At 48.4% G+C, this 22,964-nt stretch overlaps 7 protein-coding genes across 7 annotated transcripts, besides 20 other annotated features; all 7 read right to left on the reverse strand.

The window, feature by feature from the left end:
* Nucleotides 1–8,198, reverse strand: Tc00.1047053509599.20 (hypothetical protein, conserved; the record flags this gene model as incomplete). The annotated part of the gene is made up of 1 exon (XM_811083.1): nt 1–8,198. A coding segment is annotated over one exon (8,198 nt), but the record flags the coding sequence as incomplete, so codon positions are not given.
* Nucleotides 1–22,964: part of a sequence feature (heterozygous, Esmeraldo-like haplotype) that runs on past the window's edge.
* Nucleotides 6,696–6,715: a microsatellite.
* Nucleotides 8,774–9,364, reverse strand: Tc00.1047053509599.40 (hypothetical protein, conserved; the record flags this gene model as incomplete). The annotated part of the gene is made up of 1 exon (XM_811068.1): nt 8,774–9,364. One exon carries the CDS (start codon nt 9,362–9,364, stop codon nt 8,774–8,776), a length of 591 nt encoding a protein of 196 aa, XP_816161.1.
* Nucleotides 9,367–9,401: a microsatellite.
* Nucleotides 9,549–9,571: a sequence feature (AT_rich).
* Nucleotides 9,596–9,618: a microsatellite.
* Nucleotides 10,222–10,277: a microsatellite.
* Nucleotides 10,382–10,401: a microsatellite.
* Tc00.1047053509599.50 (hypothetical protein, conserved) lies at nt 10,417–11,928 on the reverse strand (the record flags this gene model as incomplete). The annotated part of the gene is made up of 1 exon (XM_811069.1): nt 10,417–11,928. The coding sequence occupies one exon, from the start codon at nt 11,926–11,928 to the stop codon at nt 10,417–10,419; it is 1,512 nt and encodes a 503-aa protein (XP_816162.1).
* Nucleotides 12,296–12,340: a microsatellite.
* Nucleotides 12,347–12,405: a sequence feature (A-rich).
* Nucleotides 12,828–12,852: a microsatellite.
* Nucleotides 12,967–12,996: a microsatellite.
* Nucleotides 13,142–13,165: a microsatellite.
* Nucleotides 13,204–13,250: a sequence feature (A-rich).
* Nucleotides 13,277–13,309: a microsatellite.
* On the reverse strand, nt 13,353–15,134 carry Tc00.1047053509599.60 (uncharacterized protein; the record flags this gene model as incomplete). Its single annotated transcript, XM_811070.1, has 1 exon — nt 13,353–15,134. One exon carries the CDS (start codon nt 15,132–15,134, stop codon nt 13,353–13,355), a length of 1,782 nt encoding a protein of 593 aa, XP_816163.1.
* Nucleotides 15,148–15,189: a microsatellite.
* Nucleotides 15,692–18,259, reverse strand: Tc00.1047053509599.70 (hypothetical protein, conserved; the record flags this gene model as incomplete). The annotated part of the gene is made up of 1 exon (XM_811071.1): nt 15,692–18,259. One exon carries the CDS (start codon nt 18,257–18,259, stop codon nt 15,692–15,694), a length of 2,568 nt encoding a protein of 855 aa, XP_816164.1.
* Nucleotides 18,285–18,317: a microsatellite.
* Nucleotides 18,426–18,445: a microsatellite.
* Nucleotides 18,499–18,545: a sequence feature (A-rich).
* On the reverse strand, nt 18,767–20,128 carry Tc00.1047053509599.80 (hypothetical protein, conserved; the record flags this gene model as incomplete). The annotated part of the gene is made up of 1 exon (XM_811072.1): nt 18,767–20,128. The coding sequence occupies one exon, from the start codon at nt 20,126–20,128 to the stop codon at nt 18,767–18,769; it is 1,362 nt and encodes a 453-aa protein (XP_816165.1).
* Nucleotides 20,202–20,236: a microsatellite.
* Nucleotides 20,626–20,653: a microsatellite.
* On the reverse strand, nt 20,695–22,959 carry Tc00.1047053509599.90 (hypothetical protein, conserved; the record flags this gene model as incomplete). Its single annotated transcript, XM_811073.1, has 1 exon — nt 20,695–22,959. One exon carries the CDS (start codon nt 22,957–22,959, stop codon nt 20,695–20,697), a length of 2,265 nt encoding a protein of 754 aa, XP_816166.1.

A 22,964-nucleotide genomic window follows, 5' to 3' on the forward strand; every position in this document is an offset into this window, starting at 1 on the left:
TCGGGAGTCACAAAAATCGACACAAAACCCTTTGCATGATTAATGCCTTTCACAGTTATTTTATTATGCGGATTGCTTTCAATGGCCCCCTTTGAAAATCGAAGACATGATCCACTTTTTCCACCCAGTGTGAGGTCATTGCTCAGAAAACAATCACTTGTGATAATGATAACACGATCATTGGGGTCTCTAACAGAGCTGTGACTCCACGAAGATCCAGAATCTCCCATATGACGGGATGAAAACAACGATGCCGTCATACCCCTAATGCGATGAACTCCGGATGCAACGTGTAAAAGAACGTGCTCGTTTAGAGTGCTAAGAAGCTTTGGTGAAACGGTAAGTTTGACGGCATGGGCGCGGAAAATAACACTTACAAGACGCCTAGGTAGCTGTTCATGCTGTAATGCATATCCACCCTCGCCTTGTTCTTTTTCCTCATCCGTGTGAGATGATGAGGGGAGAAACGCCTTTCTCTCGCCCGATGAAATCTTTTTACAGAAGTATAAGGCCCACTGGGACGGCTCATCCAGCACTCCGTTCGGGGCTTTTGCGCTGACAAATTCCTTCTGGAGGGTTGCGTCCACAGTGCTGGTGACGGATTGAATCTGGGCAAGTGTCTTCTCATTCCCACCGGTGCGGCTTCGCTCATAGACGATGTGACGGAAACTGACGCCAAAAAGAACGGCAGGCCTTTCCACCAATTCCTCTTCATCCGACTGGGAGGCACAAACATTCAGTGAAACCAATGGAACATTAAAGACAAGCCTGTCGCAACATAGTGGCGTTGCGGGTACATCAATCGTGGGAGAAGGGCCAACGTCAACGTCGCGGTACACCGTAGAAAAAACGGAAAGCAGCGGCAGGAACGCCTGCGCCACTGCCTCTGCACAACACTGCAAAGTATCCCCAAGTGGGATAAAGGCCTCAATGCCACTAAGACGTATCATGACGGAAGAAGACTGCGTCACAAGGCCGTTCTCCACAAAGCAAGAAAAGCAAATATTTTTCACAAAGGGTGGCAGCCGACCCTCTGGGCGGCGATAGCGTATGATACCATTTTCCGTTTCAAACGTTACACGACTCCCCACTGTGCTCGCCTGTTGCTTTAAAATCACAACGGGAAACACAATTTCCATCCTGCCGGCCGTTTCTCCAGAAGCAGGGTGTTCTCGAGATAGAAAAAAGCACACACGTACATCTGTAAGAGTTACCATCACGGTCTGCTGAAACCCATCTTCATGTTTCTTTGAGAATGTGACGTTCTGCAGAACATAAAGGTAAAGCGCCTCCGCACTATTCCAAAGACGCGCGTAAAACAACACGTCGTAGTTATTTATAATAAATGGATTTGCTCGAATGATCACTTCTCCTACTCCGAGAGACAGCTCAAGGGCTGAAATAGACACAAATATATGATGACTATCCGTTTCTCGCAACAAGAGATCCCCAATAAAAATATTGTACGGAATGGAAGTGTCAATACCTGCAGTGCTTCCATCTTTCCAGCCTAAACGTGACTCCACATTTCGAGCTTCCAGTAGCGCTGTATTCTCCATTATCAACAAAAAATGAGCAACACGAATAATCAACACTGTTTGTTTTTCATTCTGGGAAACTGGAATTTCAGCTGTATCGGCGTCACCCTCGTTCTTGGCCCAACTGTTGCTCGTGTTTTGTTTGCCTTCAACCAAAAAGAGCCCTTCACGATGCATAAGACCAATAACGTTATGCATGCGAAGAACAAAATCCACCGTGTGCGGCCGCAGTGAGATAATGATCCCATTCGACTCCAGGCACATCCGGCGTTCCGTTTGGGTGTCGCTCACGTCCACTTGAAGCCCGGCGTCATCGGCGTCACGCAAATGTCGAGAGGGTTGCTGCTTTTCATGCGCCAAAGTCGCGCTCCCGCGGCGGTACAATACAACAACGCCATTCCCGTCAAGAAGCTCAAATGCCCCTTGTATAGAAAGCCGCGCCCGCATAGTTATCTCGTCATGCGGGAAAAAGGACGCGGAGAGTGCCACCACTTCAAGAAAGCGAATTTCCGCAAGGATGGCGGCAGCGGCGGCGGCACTTTTGGTAAGGCCATTGCCGCTTGCACCTTTTTCACCGTCTGCAGATGCATCCGCTGTCGCATTGACGTGACCGCTCTCCGTCAATCGAACGGAAACCCGTGGCAGAGTAACCGAGACGGAAGAAGTCGCACAAACAGGCGCATGAGCTAACTTGACGGGCGGGACGTAATATGGCGGCACATCTTCAGAAGGCGCTTGCAATGGCAGCGCACGCAGTGCATCTCGCACATGAAGTGCAGAAAATGAAAGGGAGGCATCATCCTCCGTTTGGATGTGAACAAGCTTACAAAAAGAAGGCATCAATTGGGGGTCAGTCAGTGATGAGGGCGAAACAAAGTTAAACGTAGAGCGCACGTGCGCTCGATCATCGGGTGTGACAGATACTGTTGACTTCCACTCAGTAAATATGCTCTGCGGTATGGGGATCTGCGCACGTACCACAGTGTTCGGTAACCGTAACGGGTAAAGCTGCTGACAGGAGAGGAACGCTCCATATACATTCACAGTGTAGACGTTAGAGAAACAGTTCAAGCATTCCATTCCTCCTAAAGGTTTGTCGCTAACAGTCGTTTCGGCACACTCATTTGTCAACTTTACACCTTCCACAGTAAGATACCAGCGTGGTGCTGGTGTTGCTTCCGGCGTGGAAAAAAGCACCCGGAGGTCCTTCACGGAAATATCCATCACGGTCACAAACGTCATGGGCGTTGCCTTTACGGAAGTTGAAGCCCCCAAAAGCAAACTGTACGCATCCGCCTCGTCCGACGCAAAGCGTAATAAACGCATCATAAAATTCACATCCGCAACTAGCCTGGGCGACTGAAGAGTGACTTCTACTCTATTGGGGTAAAAAACCTGTGGCTTCTCTTCATAAGATGTATGGAAATCGTATTCCTTCCAATTCTCGTACGATTCTGTGAAAATGACGTGAAGAAAAGGCCTTGACGCAGTGGTGTGCGTTTTTTCTTCACTCATTTCTCCCCATTCCAGGATGTTCACCTGCGGTGCGTAATTGAGATAAGGAGTAAAAGAGATGGGATCATCCAAAGAAAACTCCGCTATTTTGTTTCCATCACACTCATGAAGCTGCGCGCTCACGGAGCGTATTGAGAGTTCTGCCAGAGGCTCTTCCCACGGCAGCTCCAGTTGTACATGGATCTGGTGAACCGTCACTTCCAGCGTCAATGGCTTCGATGTCGACTCGCCCTGGACTTTAGAGGAACCGTTTGTCAACGCTGCCCATGCCGCCGCAGAGACGTCAAGCAGCAGCATGCCCATGAGAGTCGTCCACGAACACCTGGCAGTGGAAAAGTGTACACCGTTCAGCACCACATTGGTTGTCATGGCCAACATGGTGTTGTTCATACCTTCCAGCAATCTCAACGTGGTGATGCATCCACTCTCCACTTCAAGCATCCGCTTCTTTTGACTTGTGTGTGCCTCTCGTGTGATGCCATGCTGTTGCTGTTGCCATTGAGGGACTTCACGTCTCATAACGCGGCGATTGGGGCTGATATCATCTATAGTCAGAGCATTGATATGGATCATCTGCGTCACTGCATCTTCGCTTTCACCACCGTCAAACAAATAAACCTGAAACTGAGCACGCATGACAAAAATATCAGGTTCCTTAATGAGAACAAAGCGCACCGAGGCAATGGTGACAAGCAACGAGAGTGATGGTGGTGGTGACGATGATCCGGTCCTGGACACCAACCTCCCACCCCCCACTGTCGGCATTGTCACTTCAGACTCCTGCACCCCATCGGCCAAGGGAGATGCGTTAAAAATGTTGGCAGAAAATACCCATAGAAGAGCATTCAGCATGGGCATGGTGAGTTTGACATCCATCGCCGCCTCCGCCGGCACTTCCTTCGCCTTGTCATCGCGGTCCGACGGACCAATCAATACGTGAACTGCCATGTCTTCACTTCCACCCTTGACATACTCGTACCCACTCTTTTCTGCGTTTGGCACCAGCCGTGTGTAATTCTCAAAAATTAAAGACACCTGCGTAATGAATGGTAGCAACACGCCTTCGGACCCTCCCGGAGAGAATTGGGAAATGCCAAACAGCTTCAATTGCCCCCGGAGCGACGGAGGCGTTTCGACCGCAATTCGGCTGCCGTGGCGGCTGTTTCCATTGTCTCCTTGAGTCTCCGCCAAGAGGGAAACCCCATCAACAAAAAGGTAGCAGTAAGTCTCGCTGTTCAGCCAGTCCACCTCCCGGGTGGCGTCCGTTGCAAGAAGCAGCTCCAACGCTTTCACTTCACCCGAAATGACAATCGAGCCGGGGGCAACTTTCGCAGCACTCGCCGGTGTTGACTTGTGTGATATTTCCTGAGGGGCCTTCGGCGTATCGGGCAAGCCACACCTGCAGTCATCAGAGTCAAATAGATTCAACAGACTCACAACGGTGGGGTCGCGCCGCACCGAGAGCAGCCGCATCCAGTACGCGTAAAACACACCCACTCTGCCACCCCTCATGCAAAACGACACGCGAGTTCGCCCACCAACGCCACCGCCCGCGACGTTCGTGCTCTCCACGATACACGTGAAGGAAGGGGCCTCTACGCCTCCCAGAAGGCCGGTGCTGGACGCAAGAAGCGTAAATGTTTTCACACCCTCCGCGTCCTCCACAATGTACTCCACCCTATCAAGAGAACCCTGTAGTTTTAAATTTTGACCACCACACGAGTTATCAGCACGGAGTAACAATTCGTTCAGGTGCACGGCAACACACTCCTCCGTCTGGTGAAACTGAAAGCAAAGTTTCAACCGTTTTATACTCATCTCTATGAATTGGCCAGTGTTTGCGGCAGAGCCTGAAAAAACGGTCACGCCTGGATTTTCCTCCAGGCTGGGACGCGTCAGCAAATCGGAGGACGGAGTCGGTTGCCATGAGGCACAGGACATCAGCAACAGTTCCACACAATCAACAAGAGACTGACAGACCCGTATGTCCAGCACCTCGGCTTCCACAGAAGCCAGCAAGGTGGTAGTGCTATACATGACTCTCAGACCCTCAAGCACAAATACGTGTTGGCCCGAAGGGGCCGTGACATGTACATCCGGTAGGCAAATCAAGCTGTTGTAACCGTTCATAACGGAGGATGTCATATCTAGTACAAACGCATCTTTTGACGGAAGAGATCCGAATGAGGATGCCTCTTCATAGCCTGAGTTTTCCACCCCCGGCATTTCCACTTCCACAACGTCCTCGTTGTTCGTGTTACGCAAAGTTGCATGTGCAAAGTCAATACGTAAAACCAAACGGTGCAACAGTGGCGATGTGGCTTCGGCAGCAGACGGCGCGGTCCTTTCTCTGTGGTCCACTCCTCGTGCGAAAGCCGACTGGTGGAGCAGTCGGAGTAAACCGCGGCATCGGGCTCCTGGAAATGTCATGATGGTGCCTCCAACAGAAAGCGCATTGTTTGACTCCAGGCACCACTTCCCATTGTTGTTCATAACTTCACAAAGAAGAGATTCTCCAACATCTCCCTGTGAAACCCCCAAAAATTCCATGTGGTTATTAATGAGTCCAAGCACGCTGGGGGCAATTGCCAACTTGGCACGCGTACTCACCTCAGCACTCAACTGCTCAGCGAATGCCACGTCCACCCTTACGTAGGATAACACCAAAATGTCACCAATGCCCTCGCAGTAAAGTCGAACTGGTTCTTCTTCACCCACAAAGAAATGCAAGCCCACGATGGGAGGAGGCTCTCGTATGAGCCGATGCTGATCATTCTGCCCCTCTTTCTTCTCGCTTACAGTGGATAGATGAATGTCGGGGGCGTGAACAACCAGCTTCCTCTCGTTCCCGTATGCACTAAACAAAGGTACGGTAAGAAAAACTTCAGCAAAGTTAATATCCATTGTAGGCAAAGATGATAAGCGGCTGTGCGAATTGGGCACTTCACAGGGAGAGCTGAATTCCTGCTTCGTGTATTCTGGCAGTGCTGCCAGAAAATGTTGAACACCGGCCATCCACCACTGCAATTCACACCATGGCTGAAGAGTTAGAGAGGTGCTGGTGATAAAAGCACTTAACATGGAATGTGTTTCATTGACACTGATGGACAACCAAGGTTCACGCATAAAAGTGCTATCAACGACGTCCTTTCCCCTCTTTTTCCCTTCACACAACTCACGTGTGTCTAGCACAGCGGATGGCAAAGATCCGGTAAAGCCCACAGAAGCACTTTCAACGGACAGGCTGAATCCAACAATTTGTTCTTGTGGAGTTGAGGTTAGAGTGTATTTAAACTCCACAGAATTGAAGCGGGCATTTAGATTTTGCTGCAGATTCTCCAGGTATGAGAGAAGAGGCTTCTTTTCAGACAGGTCGCTCCTCCAGACGTGTGGCTCAAACTCCACATCCACCTGTGGAAACTGCGCGTCAATGAGAACAGGTTTCGTAGACGCCATGGTAGCTGTTGATGCCGGACACGACGATAATGATGATTTCATGGAATTCCCCACCACATGTCTTGTCGCAATGCACTGAAGAAAATTGTAACCAAATTCCCATTCCGCCTCAAATCCGCCTGCCACACTTTCAGTTTCATTTGCCTCACTCACGGTGGCGCTTTCATGGGCCTTCCCCTGCCTAAGCCACCACCACCACCACCACCGGCTGCCACTTGATTCAACGCTCTGTTTTTTTATCTCCCTTCGCTTCTTTACATCCTCAATGTACAACTTTTGTTGCCTCATGGATTGCCGTTCCCTACTCAGATCTGCATACGCCAGGCACCGCAAAAACACAATTTGCTCCACTGTAAGGATTTCCTCCAGAGTATCCAGATTATCCTTTTCGTCCGACGTAAGGGGTGGAAGCCACTCTACCCCCTGGCATCTCTTCCATAACGCACAATACTCCCTTCGGCGTTTGCCAAAGAGAACAACACCTTCAATGAAACGCTGATGCCCTTTTGTTTTGTTTTTGGATCTTCTGATGTCGTCCATGACGCAACAAAGAGCAAATTTCCAGCGTCGCTGCGACCATGTTAGGTTCTCCTCGTTACCTTTGGCAAGGAAGTGAAGGTGTTGCCTGTAGTTCAACCCCAGTAAACCATTTTTGAGTGAATCATTGATGATGGCTAAAAACCCAATTACGCCAAAAGATGCTCGAAGCCGGATGGGAGCAGTTGTTTTCACAGAAATCACAGATTGCTCTGCGGCATCCAACTCAATATCTGCGCTCTCTTTGCCTCCTGATAAGTGGAGGCACATTGTGAGATCCTCCACCTCAACGATATCCATCTCCCTCTGCCACTTTGACGATTCATCGCCCGGAGTCTCTGCCTCCTCAGCGTGCTGTTTTTCTATTGCATGGACTGAAACCCGCAGCCCGGTCATCACCAATTTCTTGCGGTAGGGCATTGAAAGGTCCATGACAAAACGATCCTCCCACTCCTCATCCGTTGCGGTGACGCACATGTAATCCAACGACACGCGAAGCGCACATTTAAAACACGGAGCGAGACCGTGATAGTTCACAACGTAGTTCAAAGATACATCGCGCATCACAACATGGATATTTCGTTTGATTGTCTCGATGAGTTTCTCAACGTAAGAGAGATTTTTTTTTGCCCCACCTCCGGTGTCGGATTTAAGAGCGGCGCCCGTCGCAACTGCATGGCCTTCCGTTCGACCGTCTAATCTTCCCAATTCAAACATTTGCAACTGTTTTTGCTTCACCACCATAACGCGGGCGGCATCCTCATCGGCGTTGTGTGGCCTTCCACGCAAAAGGCCAAAGAGAATCTCCACCCCATGAACCTCCACACTGATTGGCTCGCGATCAATGGCAGACCACGGAACAGTGATCGTCAACTTCTTCACTACTCCCTTGACAACTGTGAAGGGCGTCATGAGTGCCTGCGCCACCGCCTTTGCGGCATCACCGCCCGCCGCTTCCTCGTGGCCTCCGCCCTCCTGCCGACCCTGAAAGAGGAAAAGAATGATCTGGTCAATGATGTTCGTTCGCAGCTCCAGATCACGCAGTACCAAGTCACCGGACCAAAGGGAGACACGCAGTTGCTCCTCATTGAGATCACAGATAAAGCGATTGAGATATGTTGCCAGAAGGACAGAAAGTTGCTTTTCCAACATGCTACGCAATACTACACACTAATCCTGCAGCAAACGATATCTCCTTCTCCTTTCTTCGTCTCGTACTCCACACGGAAATAACAAAAAAAAAAAAAAGAACAGGGAGAGGGACACACGGTCAACGGAGGAATTCAGACAGAATAAATACCCCCCGAATTAGGAACGTCTCTCTCTTTCCCCTCCCCTGTTCCTCGTCACCTCCGGGGGTCGAGTATCACTGCAACGTTTATTTGTCTCTCTATGTATATGACTATTTATTCCTAGACAATATAAAGCTGAGAGAAAAGGACGCAAAGAGGATGAGGAACGCCCTCCACCTTTCACTGTCATGTGGGAGTTTTTCCCCGCCAGAAGGGAAAAAAAGCACACAAGAAGAGTACATGATAAAAATGAGAAGGGCAAAAGAAATCAACAGAAAAGAGTAATCAATTTAACCACGGTCCGCTTCCTGCGCAAAAAAAAAAAAAAAAGAGGTAACACTTGTTATATACATAATTCATTGAGCGGCTAATAATAATACACAATTATTCATCCTCATCTTCTCTTTCCAATTTCCGTTCTCCTTCCATCACAATTCATTCTTTCCAGATGTCTCTAGTGAGAAGCTGCATCGCCAGCACCTCCTTAAACTTCTCCACTGATACATGCCCCTCTTCATCGGCCGCATGCTCAATCGCCTCCTCCTGAGCAGGAGAAAGGCCAATACTTCCTTCTCCGGCAGCTGTTGCTAAGTTCTTGCATGTATTCCGTAGTTGGCTGACCGTCACCCAGCGCTGCTTCGTCACATCTATAAGATCGAACATCGTTTCAAGATCCTGCTCCCCAAAGAGTGGCGTCGATGTCTTCGTGGCTATCATGAGCCGGATCTCTCGCTGCAGGAAGGCACGAGGGTTTTCCGGCTTGTGATAAATTAGCAACTGCAGAAAGTGCGCAAAAATCTCATTGAGCTTGTGCTGCTTGACGTACATGCGGGTAAGCGCTGCCTGGTCGCTGGCATCCAACGCCGTCTCCATCCCACTCACCAAATCCCGTCCTTCTCGCACGCAGGCGGCAATTTCCCCTTCGTGAGAAAACACACCTGAAACAAGAGGAAACAAAGGCGTATAAACACACACACACAAAAAAAAAAAAGAAGTAACAAAGACACGACAAACACCCACATACATACAAAGAAGGAAAGAAAGAAAAAAAAAAAAAAAGAAAAACACAAGGAGAAGACGAAACACAAAGTAACGTGTAGAGCACAATAAACCAAAGAAAAGAAGGGACACAAATATAGGGCAGGGGTAAAAAAAAAAAAAAAAAGTGTGATACAATACGAGAGGAGTGGAAGAACCCCAAACCTCGCTCAAAAAAAAAAAAAAAATTTTTTTGCATACATACGTACATACAATTGCCCTTCTCCTTCTCCTTCTCTTTCCCAAATAAATAAAATCCCGCCAAAACTTTCTTCACACTCCACAAAAGCCATAAAACTCCCTCAATTCCTTTTATTCCCTTGTCCTACAGATATTTCTCTTCCCACCACCCAACTGCACACGCAAAAACACACAATTTCAAGGAATACGCATAAAACCATAATGCAATGCACCAAGCAAAAGTTATAAAATCATCCCTTCTTTTTTTTTTTTTTTCTTTAATTCTTTTGTCAAATCTTACTTTAGCGCTTTGATGGCTACAACTGGGTGAAAGGCAGTGATAAAATAAAAGCGACAACCACATTTTCACTTTTTTCTCTGCCTGGCTGTAGCAAATAAAATAAGGCGTGGGGTGACGAAACAACTAAGACAGAGGGAAAGCAAACAATGGACAACGGAGAAGCCTCCATTTTAGTGCTTCTCCGTTTCTTCTTTTCACTTTTCATGGTGCTTCCTTTATTACTACCGTGCTACGACGGAGATGCGGACAAAAGGAGGGAGAAGCCAAATCTGTAACCAATTTTACAGCCATGCCTCCCCGCCAAACCTCCTCACCCCTCATCCATTCACTCTCTCGGTGCATCCCCGAAAAGGGGATGGCTGCCCACACAGACACACACACACACAAGAAACATACACAACAACAACAAATACACGCACAAAAAGAGAGAGAGAAAGAGAGAGATGGATGGAGTCCTACATACGACAGTAGAATTACAGGAACAACAACAAACAAAAAACAGACGGATACATATTTTCCTCTTCAAAAAAAAAAAAAAAAAAAATAGAGCGTAGGGCTTTCAGTGACGTCTCCGACGTTGTCTCTCCAAGCTAACCACAAGCGCCGCCCGCTCTAACCGTTTTTGATATGCCTCCAGTCCATTCAAAAGACTTGAGAGTTCTTCTTCTATCACTTTTGAGCTTTCATCATAGTCGTCTTCACCTTCGTCAAGAAGACGATATTTATTTGGCGGCGTTGTTGTACGCAGACTGCGACGTGCCACGGCGTATGGAGAAGTGGGAACAAGAGGCCCTCTCAACTCCATTGGGTGTTCATCCATCTGCTGCGACGGCAAAACGCCGGTGGAACGCCTCGGTGGGGTACCGTAGGCACCAAGAAACCGCATAAGCTCCTCATTCTCTGGAGGTCGAGAACGAGAGATGGAAACTGGTTGCGAACGTGCACGAGTCGCATTGCTCCGGGGTGCCGCGTAGGGGGTTCCAATGGATGATCGCCAAGGACTCATCCGCCCATGCCGTAAACCAGAAACAGCATCTTTTCTCCATTCGACTTGTTCATCGTTAGATGCCTGTGGTGCCGGATTTTTCCCCATTGAAGGGTCCCTCGTGAACGGATTCCCAACAGTATTATTGACGGAGGTGTTTTCACGAGGCCTTGTCCACGAGGAGGGTTTTCCGCGAGCGGGAGAAACGCTGAATGGGCGCTCATTGTCTTTATTGCCGCTCTGGGAAATGCATGTCGGATTCCCCTCTTTTACACCAAAACATTTACCCGGCATTTTCTCTTCCTGCGGCGTACTTGTGGTGGCCACTCTCGATGGCCGCAAATTCTCCGCGTTACCTCCCGCTGAAATTTTCTGACGAGAGAGCTGCGTGGAAGAGAAATTGTCCTTCTTTTCTTCTGATGGATTCGATGCTGGCGCTCGCACAGAGGGCGGAGAAGTTCTATCCTCTCTCCGATCCGTGCCGCTCTTTTCTCCTACAAGCTTCCTCGGTTCCACCGGTCTACTAGCCGCTGACTCCACACCAGAAGCCATGGAAACTCCTTTTGGTAGCAAAGTTCCTGTTTGTGGTGAAACCTTCCCCCCCAAAGCGTCTCGTGCGAGTCGCCATCGACTGATCGGCGGATCACCTTCCTGCGCCGCTGCACCGGCCACTGCAGTGGGCTGTGTGAATGGGACTGCAGCACTTGTATAATTTCCACGAGAGGTTCCAGTTGGCTGGGAAGAAAATTGTCGCGTTGCTGCGCTCTTGTCAGATGGTAATACTCGATCACTTTTGGTCTGTGCAGCAGGGGGAGATGATCCCCGAGTTTCCGTTGAGCTCAGGCCCTTTTTTGCTGCGTCTCGTGCGAGTCGCCATCGACTGATCGGCGGGTCGCCCTGCGCTGCCGCACCGGCCGCGCCAACTCCTCCGTCTGTGGAGACTTGCCGTGCAGCAGCCGTAGCAGCAGGCATTGCGGCATTTGGCTTTGTGTTGGAAGGAGTGGCAGGTGCTAAACGTCCCCTGGCATCCATGACTGCAGCTGCCGCGCGAGTTTCTAAGGGCAGAGCACCGGCCGTGTTCCGCATGGGTGTGTGGAATACCTCTTTTGGCACTGCTACGAGGATCTTCCAAGCCCCCTTTGCCAACGCGTAAACGGCGGCGGTTGCAGCACAAAGTAAATAGATTGGTGGCAATCCTTGACGTTTAAAAGGCAACAACAAAAACGACAACAGGCAAACAGGTAAACAGGGAATTTGACATCAAAATGTTAATAAAAGCGCAAAAATTAAGACGCATATTTTTGCAATGTTATGTGTTTCTCAACCCGCCAGTCAGTCCGTAAGTCAATAAAAATAAAAGTAAAAGGGAGGCAGAGGGGCGGGAGTGCCATTATAACCAAAAGTCCCCTCTCCATGCCTAACCATAACCCCCTGTCCAACGGAGAACAAGGAGCAACAACAACAACAACAACAACAACAACAACAACAACATACAACACCCAGCAAAAATAAAGAAAAACAACAACAAAAAAGAAAAAAAAAAAAAAAGAGAGAGAAAGGAAAGTAAAACGCCGCAGTCAATAATAGAAGAAGACTATGACAGAGAGTGGTGAAAGAACACGCCGTCTTTATACATATATATATTATTAGTGTTTTATTATGTGTCTGCTTAAACTATCATAACATAGTTCATGCTTCCCTCTCATGCGTCATCACAATGTCAATATGTTCTGGATTACCACCTGCCACAACACCGTTCTCCTTTTCCCCGCGCAAACGTGAAAGAGAAAAGTCCACCATCAGTTATCATCGCTGGAAGAGACATGTCGAGTAACGAAGAGGCATTTCCCAAATATATATTTTTACGGGAAAAAATAAACGGCATGAGGAGAGGAAGGGATTCTCCTCTTCAACAAAGGAGGCTCCGTTGCAACAAGAACCAGCCAACAGCCCACGTCAAGAAGGGAAACAACCAACCAAATAACAATAAATAATAAATAAATAAATAAACGATGGAAAATAAAGCGGGCGGAAAAAAATAATAATAATTGCATCGTCTTTAAGTATTCTCTCATCCCGCAGGCCAGAAAAAAAAAAAAAAAGTAATACAGTAGACACACACACATATATAAATATATATATATATATATGTATTCACAATACTCCCAAACAAACTAAGACAATTGGTCCTTTTGGTTTCATGCTACAATGACGAGAATTTACACCCGTCAGTCAAAATAAATATGCACCAATAAATTCCCCACCCCATTCTCCTCTTTTTCCATTCCCCCTCCTTCCCATTTATTTATTTATTTATTTTTTTTTTCGGTTTGTTTTTTCTCTACCCCTCCATAAAAATTTAAAAAAAAGAAAGAAAAGACACCCAAAAAATAAAAAAACAAAAGAAATCTTCGCCTCGGGTGTTTTCTACCCATTTGTTTTTTTTTTTTTTTTTTTTTTTTGTTTTGTCCCTAGACTTCGCTGCTGCTACTCATGCCGGGGTCCCACGTTTAAAACTCCAGGAGGCAGCTTACCATGATATCGGCCGTTGGCAACTCAACGAGCTCCCGTTTGTTGTCACTCGAGGAGGAAAGCAACGTCCTCAAGAAAGTGCCCACGGAAGAAACAGCGGCTTCTAAGGGCTCTTCGAGATTTAAACCAACAAGATTTTCCTCCTCACCCTCACCTGCTGTAACTGTGATTCCCGACATAGCACTGTCCCCAGCCACAAATCTTATTGCCATGGATGGATCCAGACGTTCTTCTCCATCAGGAAGCGCAGAGGCTGGCACTTTCTCTTTAGAATGGATGTGAGTCGCCAGGATTTCTCTCCCCGGCGCGGCATTTTCTCCACGCAATTCATTCATCTTATCGGAAAGTTTCTCCATAACCTTCGAATGGAGTTCATTCATTTTGGGAAGAGAAAAGGATGAAACTCCCTGACGCGCTGGTTTCGATGCACCCGCCGTAGTACTTCCAACAGCCTCCATTTCTTTCGTACCCGCTTTGGTGGGCACGGTCGAATTAGGTAAAAGTTTATCCGACCTCCCTTTCGGCTCGCTTTTACCATCCAGCGAACCACGACTCGATGCACCGCCATCCGCCCTTAACCCAGGAATTGGAATGGGGGCAGTGTTGGGACTGTGGCCGCTGACGTTTGGGTAAGTCGTATTGTCCGCATTTTTCCCTCCACGATTCATTTCAACAGGAGGTGGGGAGTCGCCGCCCGCCGCAGCTGAAGTCCCCACGTTGATTTCGGCTTGAGATCTTACATTTTCGTTCACGGTCGAAGCCATTTTTTCGCCCACCGTCTTCTTTTTAGTCCTCTCTGGTAGAATAACTTCATGCGTCCGAAGAGGGACCAGTCCTGAACCCCATGCGTTGGGCACAGACACATCCGGCGTCGGCATTTCGCTCCTCCCCGTCAAGATCTCCGCATGGTCCAAAACTCGAATGGCTTCGGACTCGTTGAGACGAAATAGAACTCTTTCCGGTGTTGCATGTCGCCCCGTTTCTCTGCCTCTGGAAGGCGTTCTCCTGAAAACTTGAGATCTCCTTGCACCGCTGGCGGATTCCGACGAATCACGCGGTGGGAACACGTTCGACACAAATGTCCTCCACTCAGTTCCCTCCTCTTTCCTCTCGTCTGCCTCAGTATAGACAAAAAAACTGTGCCGATGCGAACTTGAGAAGTTCCCCGAACCACGAGGACTGTCGCGGAAAGAGGATATAGGAACAGAATTTGTTCGCATTCGCATCGACTCAAGTGTTTCTTCGTGTTTACGATGGGGCGCTTTGCGGCCGCTGCTTACTTTGAAAGGCCATTCATTATCAGAAATAATCAATGGGGCCACATATGGGCTACGGGAGGCGTTTTCGAAAGTGTCAATTGTTTCCCTTCTCCGAGATGAAAACGAAACCGCTCGACTTGGACGTCGATGAGGAGTTGAAGAGTTAGAATGACTCTTGCTGAATAGCCCGGACCTCCTATAACTCCCCCTATAAAAGGGGAAATGGTAATCTTCACTTATGCCAATCCTGTCAGCTCGAATAACGTGACTGCCACGTGCTGCTCGCATTGACTCGCGTACCGGCGAATTGGAAAAGGGATGAGAATTTGTCGGAAAATCCAACCGTAATCCCCGTCGAGCTGATCGCACCGGTGTCACGGGCTCTTCAAGTGGCTCAGGTGTCTGTTGACGCTCAGGGTTTAACTTTGGCAGGCGGTTTGCCAAAGGGGCATTGACCTTTTCGCTTTCCAAGCTTAACCTGTTTTGAGCCATGGCAGCCATGCAAGCTGAAGCAATATATATATATATTTATATTTATATTATATCTATATAAATAAGTATCTATGCAACGCTGAATACGTAGATAATTACAACAACTTTTTTCTCCCTTTTGGGATTCCGTAATGATACACGTGGAAACAAAGAAAGACAAAAAAAAAAATGAGGTGAGGATGGAAAGTAATAATAGAGAGTATAATGATAATTTGGGGGGCAAAGTGCCTTAAATAATGAAAAAATTATGCTTTTTCTTTGCGTGTATGTAATGTATGTCCGTGTGTTTGTGTTTCATTCGTCCGCCCCGAAAATCACACGGCACTGTTAAGTAATAAGAACTTCAATGCCACATAGAGCAGACATAAATATATGTATCCATTACAAAAGTCCAATTCTCTTGTAAAATGAGAGAAAACAAAAAATATCATATCCTTTTCCCTCCACGTAATAGTGATAATATGAGTGCATATTTACATTTGGAGTAATTAAATACATACAAGGGGAAACACACACGTTGAGCAATGCCTTCACAAGGAATATCAAACAACTTTCATTTACGGTCTTTATTTGATATTGTTGATGCAGTGATACGCCACAAGTCCGCTTGGTGTAACTTCAGAGGACCGAAGTGCAACGCTGGACTTAGCTGGGACGGTATATGGGATGGGTCTGGTAAAAACTTTGTTAGGATTCAACCCTTTGGTGCGTAATTCCGGTGCGAGTGTAAGCATTGAAGTGGTTGAAACGTCAACCCCACGCACTCTTGTCTCTTCTTGGTTAACTCGATGCATAATGAAGTACGCCTCACCGTTCAGTACCATCACACGAAGATACCGCCATCGAATAAGTGCCCTTTGCCGTGCCGACTCATACGACCCGTCATTAAAGCGCGCGAGAGCAGAAGTCATGAGGAGAAACGCAGTGGTTCCACCATCATCTGTGATATGCCCCAGAGAGAATCGTTGAAACACTGTCGAGGGAGTTCGTTGAACCGCCTGTTTTCGCCTAGCTGACATACGCAGCCTACTAAATTTCTCAGGCATCTCACCAGGCAATAGAAAGGGTGAATTTTTGTTATACGATGCCCTTCGAACCTCTACGTTGTTAAAATCAAAAACCTCCAAATTTTTGTCAAGAAAAAAGTCCTTCGGCTTCGTCACGGACGATTGCACCGTCGTTGAGTACAAGGGTGATGGCATGATCGACAGCTGTGTTCCACCCGAGTCTTTCGTCTTCTCCGATTCGCTGCTGGAGGAAATTTCGTCACTCTCCTCCGTCGCTGTCCGAGAGGATTCCCTTCCCTTTTTCTTGCGACGTGCTCCCTTTTCTTCCCTCCGCGTCACCTCCAGTTTCGCGGCGATCCACTGCCTCGTCCCCGCGTAGAAGTTCTCCGCCCATGTCTTCAGTTCGGATTCGTTGCTCAGCACAGCGACAGGGCATGTCGGGTCGGGCAAAAGTTTGTCACTATGAACGGCACTCAAAGGATGATAGAGGAGTGCAAAGCGCTGCGAATTGTTATAACCACGGATGCTCGGCAGCAGCGGCAGCAGGGTGGGGTCACTCCCGATGCGATGCGCTCGGCCCACCATGATGTTGGAATCCGCAATATCGTCACGGGAGGACAATTTCTCCACTTTCTTTTCGCCCGAAATAATGCGAAAAATATCGCTCCCAGAGAAACTTTGATCATCATCCCACCCCATGCTGGACTGATCCGTGCTGCCGCCACAACGTGAGTTGTGTGAGTAGGTACACGAATCGGCTTCACTGATGGTAAAAAAAGAGTCTGAAGAGGTGGGAACGGACGTCGTTCGCTTCTTTAAGATCGGGGTGAAAAGAAACATAACGTAATCCTCCGTAGTAACGCCACCGTGCATGACGATGAGTTTTGAGCCGGTACGTCCTTCACGCGTATCGGAGGCGTCCGTCACCGCGAAGGCGTACTTCCGCTGAAAACGTGAAACACCCCCGACCGAAAAGAACGGGATTTTTCGTTTATTCTCCCGCAGGGGAACTTTCTTGGACCGTCTGCCAAGTGGTTGTAAGTTGGCCAAGGAGCCGGACCTTGACGCCCTGCGCGCTGTCAATTCCGACACCACACGCCTGGGGAAATTTACGGGGATGATGGACCACGTCATGTCACAAAACTGCAGCTTGAAAAACCCGTAGCTGGCCATCTTTGTCCTTGACCGCGTTTTCGTATCGGTCGCTGCTCCAGAAGAAATCCTTTCCAATTTCTTCCGAAAGATAAAATTCTCAATAGGGGCTAAAACCAGTGGGAAAAACCACTCCTCGCACAAATCCTCATAGACGCCCCCCATACTAATCATTTCCCGGAGAAAATACTCCCACACGCCACTCATGCGGAAAGGGATAGGGGAATCCAGGGAGACTGGCGTATTGACCTCCACCCACACCCCGGAATGAACATTCATCTTGAACACACTGGGTATTTCACGGGAAGAACTCAGCAAGACATCCTTTTCTACAAGCCCAACGACAATAATGGAGCTTGAAGAAGTGTTATATGCCGCACAACACATTTGAACATGAAGCGGGTCCACAGAGTCCGGTCCACGAATTCCAGTCCACACTCGGTGTCTAATATCAAAGGAATGTGCAATGTACATGTTATGCTGACGCTGATGAAATCCTCCAATAACGATCATTGTTTGAGTGGGCGGCACGTACACCGCAGCATGTGAAAAAACAGGGCCAGGCCCCTGAGCTCGCTCGTAGTTGACCTTCTCCCACCTCATTGTTTCAAGGTTAACAAGGTACATATCGTCAAAAACCTCTAAATTTCGGTGCCCTCCAAAAATAATCATCCTCTTTTCGTGCATGACGGCACTGTGGTTGGCACGCCCACTTGGAACCACACCGACACCACGAATTTCTTTCCATTGCAAGGTCATTTTAACGTTACAAAAGATGCAACTTGAGTAGGTATTTTTAGGCCCGTAGCCGCCGTACAGGTACAAGTCTTGCTTGTAGACGACAATCGTGTGACCAACTCGCTGCAGGCCGTTGTTCATCTCGGGCAAAATCGCCCCACGAAGCGCAGCTATTTTCACCTCATCGGCCGTGGTCCCCCTCCGAATGCCTACAGACGTTCTCCGCCTATGCAACATGTTGGCCAATCAAATTTGTTTTGCCAAAGAAAACCAAAAAAAAAAAAAAAAAAAAAAATGAAATTTGTTGTTGTTTCTTCGTTTTATTATTATTTTTTGTTGTTGTTTTTTTTGGGGGGGGGGGGAGTGGGGCACAAAATTGCATAAAAAACAGGGAGAGGCCGCACTCTCTCTCTCTCTCTCTCTACACAAACACACACGCAGTCGCACGTCACGGCGGTGTTATCTTCCGGCGATAGAAGAAAAAAAAAAAAAAAAAGAAGGGAGGGTAAAGAAAAAAAAAAAAGACAACAACAGAAAAGTTTCCGCACAAAACAACAAATCAAATACAAACAGAGACCCGAAAATAACTGCATCGAAGAAGATCTGTTAGACAACAGCAACACCATCACGAAGCAAGTAATAAAAAATAATAATAAGAAGATTAGGAATACAAGGCGGAAATTGTACACAACCTTCATTATTCTTGCCGCCCTGTCCCTTCAAAGATGTGGCATGCGGGCTGCTTCACCCATCTCGAGGGACGTCAAACCACAGGCACATCTTCAGCATAAAAGTAAAAGGCAACACCGGGGCAGAAAGAGACTCGATCAGCTCCAAATCTTCTGCACTCGTCTCACTGCCATCCGCCGCAACTTTGTTGAGTTTCTCGACTAACTTCTGCGTAAAGACTTCCGAACCGGACGGAAGTTGCTTTTGTGAAGCCGCTCGTCGAAGATTCTCAGACGCATCCAAAGCCATCTGCAAATCGCGATGGAGGCCAACAACGTACCTCATTTTACTCTTTGTCATGACAAGCTCAAAGAGCGCCAACTCCCTCTCTTGGGGCGTGAGCGGGGAGCCACTTCTCTCCATACGGCTTACAAGTACCTCAAGCTCCTCCTCAGCCGCTGCCCGCACACTTCCGGCCGTATTCTTCGCCATAAGCTCCACCTCTGGTGTTTCACCCCGTATGATTAAGTTGCAGTGCTTCAGGACACGGAGGCACCCATCTTGGCCCGAAACATTTCTGGTGCTATCCGTCTCCTCCAGTACACAGTGAAGATCCTCTGGCGTGACAGCAAGTTGTTGCGCCGTCGTGAGCACAGCACGTCCAATAGCTCCCTTTTGCATTTCCCAACGTTTCTTCTCTCGCGTCAAATATTCGTCCAGGAGCGCCATATTCCTCTTTTCGTGTTCCTCCACCTCCGTGCTTCTTGGGCTAAGTGGATTCTCGGCATCACCGCCATCGGGTAGCGTCAACTCAAAGGCGGCCTCCAGCAGCGTTACACGCAACGCAGTCGGCTGCTTCCAGAAGGGCGGGTTATCACACAAGGCAGGGTGTGCGTTCCCTGAAGAAGTATTCTCGCTCTCCCCCTTGATGAACGCTTCAGCAACGTCGCCAGAATTCTCCTCAAGAACACGACGCCGCGTCGTTTCCATGGAAAGTTCAACGTCCTCAGGCCCCATGGGAGGCATGTACTCCTTCGCAACAATTCCTGCTTCTGCCGCAGAAGAGTCAGCGGGTGTGGGAGAAGATGTCAATTTTGTGTTCTGCTCCGTCCCGCTTCCCATTTGGTTGCAGACACGTTTGACCGTTTCCGCAAGTACGTACGCAAGGTCCGCCGCCCTTTCCGCTTCCCCGTTCGCGACACAAATTGTCAGCTCTCGATGCAAGCGAAGCGCAGACGGATGAGCCCTAAAGATGTCCGTGAGCGTTGCCATTGGGTCCCGATGCGTTCGCGAGACAGTTGTCGATGCAGTCGTTGTGAGAACCGTTTCGCCCTGCCCACAGCACCCATAGCGCTGCGACAGTGTTGCCCCATTCCTGCCAGCCCGAGAAAATTGCGCCGGTAAAAGAAACGCATGCAACCCGGACCAACTCCTCATATTAAACAACACTTGTTGCGCTCGGTATCCTACAAGCAGCCCTTACACCCCAACCACCCCCCCCAAAAAAAAAAATAATAATAATAATAAAATAAAATAAAATAATAAGAAGAGAAACAGTGTATCACACGATTGCCTTCATGCATGCACAAAACCACCCAAACAAATATTTGCCAGACGCGATAATCCCCCCCTTCCTCCCTCCTTTGACATGAGCACTTCACCTTCAAAAAAAAAAAAAAAAAAGCGGGGGGAAAGTGTAAAAACTCAATGTTTGTATCATATTTCCTGTCTTCCACCTTTCTTTTCTCTGCAACGCGCATGAGGAACTTCAAAAGAAAATCAATTGAACCAAATGGTGCACAATAAATCCATGCATAAAAAATGATTTGGAGGCGGGCAGCAAAAAAAAAAAAAACACGAAAAAGAAGACATCCAACCCTGTCAGTGCAAAAGTAACACGCCGTATATTTCACCGTTTCAAAATCCCGCATGGCAAAAAAAAGAAAAGAAAGAAAAAAAAAACAGCAAATGCCATTAAGCAGATTATACAAATCTACCGTCCTTTACACTACCAAGGAGGCCATAAATCTTTGGGCCAACGATGGATCTAATTCTACGCGTCGGCGAAAGTGATGGTCTTCCTTCAGCTTGGCTTTCAAGAGTGAGAGTCGCTTCTGCTTATCTGCCTCCTCAACGAGAGTCTTCTGTCTCTCGCGCTGCTTAAGGGCCTTCATATATAATTGCTCACAGGCCACTTTTTGAATGCGAGATCCCGATCTTTGCGGAGAATTGGCTGGAGACGGCTTGGACTCGTCTTTCTTCACCCGCGACAAAGAGGCCACTGTGGCCTTACTGTACCTTGCAGCCGCCCAACCACCTCGTATGATAAAATTCTTATTTGTCGTGGGATGAAACGTGCATCCCCGCAGTTCCTTCTCCTCCTTTTGTTTTGCAAGTTTCGCAGCGCTATTGTACCCTTGTCGAGAGAGTCGCCACGCCATTGCATCCTCCTCCTCCTTGGAGAGACGACTCGTCTTGAGATACTCCCGCAGTTGGTTGGGATCTTGAATAAGTTTGTGTTTTATGTTCTCGGCTTCTACCTCTCGCTCCCGCGGCGTTAATAACCGCCCCGGTGGTGTATTTAACTCTAGTCGGGCGAGAATTCGGGCATGAAGCGCCTCCTCCAACTCCTTCTGCTCACGGTTTAGTTCTGCCCGTCGTGCCTTTTCCCGCTTCTCCGCCATGGATTGCACGCCTTCGTTATAGAGACGTTGAAACAAGGCATTGTTCACAGCACTAGCTCCACTTCGTGTGGTTTGAAAAGAATTAAGTTGACTATTGTTCACCCGGTTGGGGGTCGTGCAATAGAGACGGTCAAAAAATTCCTCGCGACGCTGCTCGCGTTTTAGCAGCCGCTCGCGACGCCGCGCTGCACTTTCTTCTGTCTCTGCCATCAAACGCTTTTTGGCCTCCTCCAACTTCATGTAATGATAAATGCGACAGCGGCGTTCGTCTCGATCACGGCGGTTGTTCATGTGATACAAGCGCTCAAACGGGCTTCGAAGCATCTCGTACTCTGTTATCATGTCGTACTCTCTAACTTGATTGCAAATATTTTCCATCTCATCATCCAGCATGGCCAAAATATCCTCCTTTTCTTTAATTCGCCCCCGCTGTGAAGACTCCAGCGTACGACGCCGTCTCAACCGGTCCAACGCCGGACTATTGGCGACCACAGCCCGCAACGGTGCGGAGTGTGTGCGGGGCATGCTGGCACTCTCTTGTACACGGCAAGGATAAAGAAATGCCCTACCACGACGAGGGGAAGCCCGTAGACTGCGCTTCGGGGTGAAATCCGAGGAGTGGGAGCGCACAGAAGATGTACCATTAGACACCTGTCTCCTCCGGGGTCTGTTATCATCTGAGGCACTACGCGTGGGCACAGCAGGAAGTGACGAGTTACTTTTCTCTCCGTGGCTACTCCTTCTTTCACCCTTTTTGGAGGCGCAACTTCCCCGGCCACTCCATTGGGACCGTGGCTCCACTTTCTCCTTACGCCGTAAACGATTTGCCCCTTGAATATCCCCTTCAGTTTCACCACTATGACGAAGGCTCCCACTCTCCACAGACGTTTGCCCCGTATGCGAAGAAGTGTTCATTGTTTTTTCTTCTAGATGCCAAGGAGAGATTTTCAACATTTCTTTCGCTTTCTTTTTGGTTTCAGTGCCGCGCCGTTGAGTGTATTTATTATTCTCGTAGACATTGGCCAAATTTGTGCCGTGTTTATTGCTGGGTTCCGCAGTGCGCTTCGCATCACCATCACCGCCACTGCACTGAGGCGGCGCACTGGCTTCACGAAACGTGACGGAGGGATTTTGCACAAATTGAAAGCCACTCAATATGGGCGATTTGGATTCACGGAAGCTCTCGTCATCTATTGCAAACTCTATAGATGACGTACCATCGTCATTCCCCCCTGAATGCGGATGCTCATCCGTCCTCTCCCCATTTGAGAGTCCTAAATGTCCAGCCTTTGTCGACTCCCGGCCCTGGATTGACAAATCCGGCAGCGGGTGCATCGTAAATTCTAATTGATGAATTTCGCCGTCATTCGACCGAACGGAGGGACTCTTTTGTTTCTTCCGCTGCGCCTCCGCTGTTGAAGACGCCGAGCTCGAAAGACTACGAACGGGAGAAGCAGAAGAAGGAAAAACATCTAAATTTTGCTCCGAAGCGACAGGCTGCCATTCGGGTGTTCTCGAGGGAGAAATTGGCGTGCACGCGCCGTGTGAGTGGTAAGTGGAGGAATCCTCGTCCGTCAGGTTCATTGCGC

The sequence above is a fragment of the Trypanosoma cruzi genome, genomic scaffold, assembly GCF_000209065.1.
Source record: "Trypanosoma cruzi strain CL Brener 1047053516289 genomic scaffold, whole genome shotgun sequence".
Taxonomy (NCBI): domain Eukaryota; phylum Euglenozoa; class Kinetoplastea; order Trypanosomatida; family Trypanosomatidae; genus Trypanosoma; species Trypanosoma cruzi.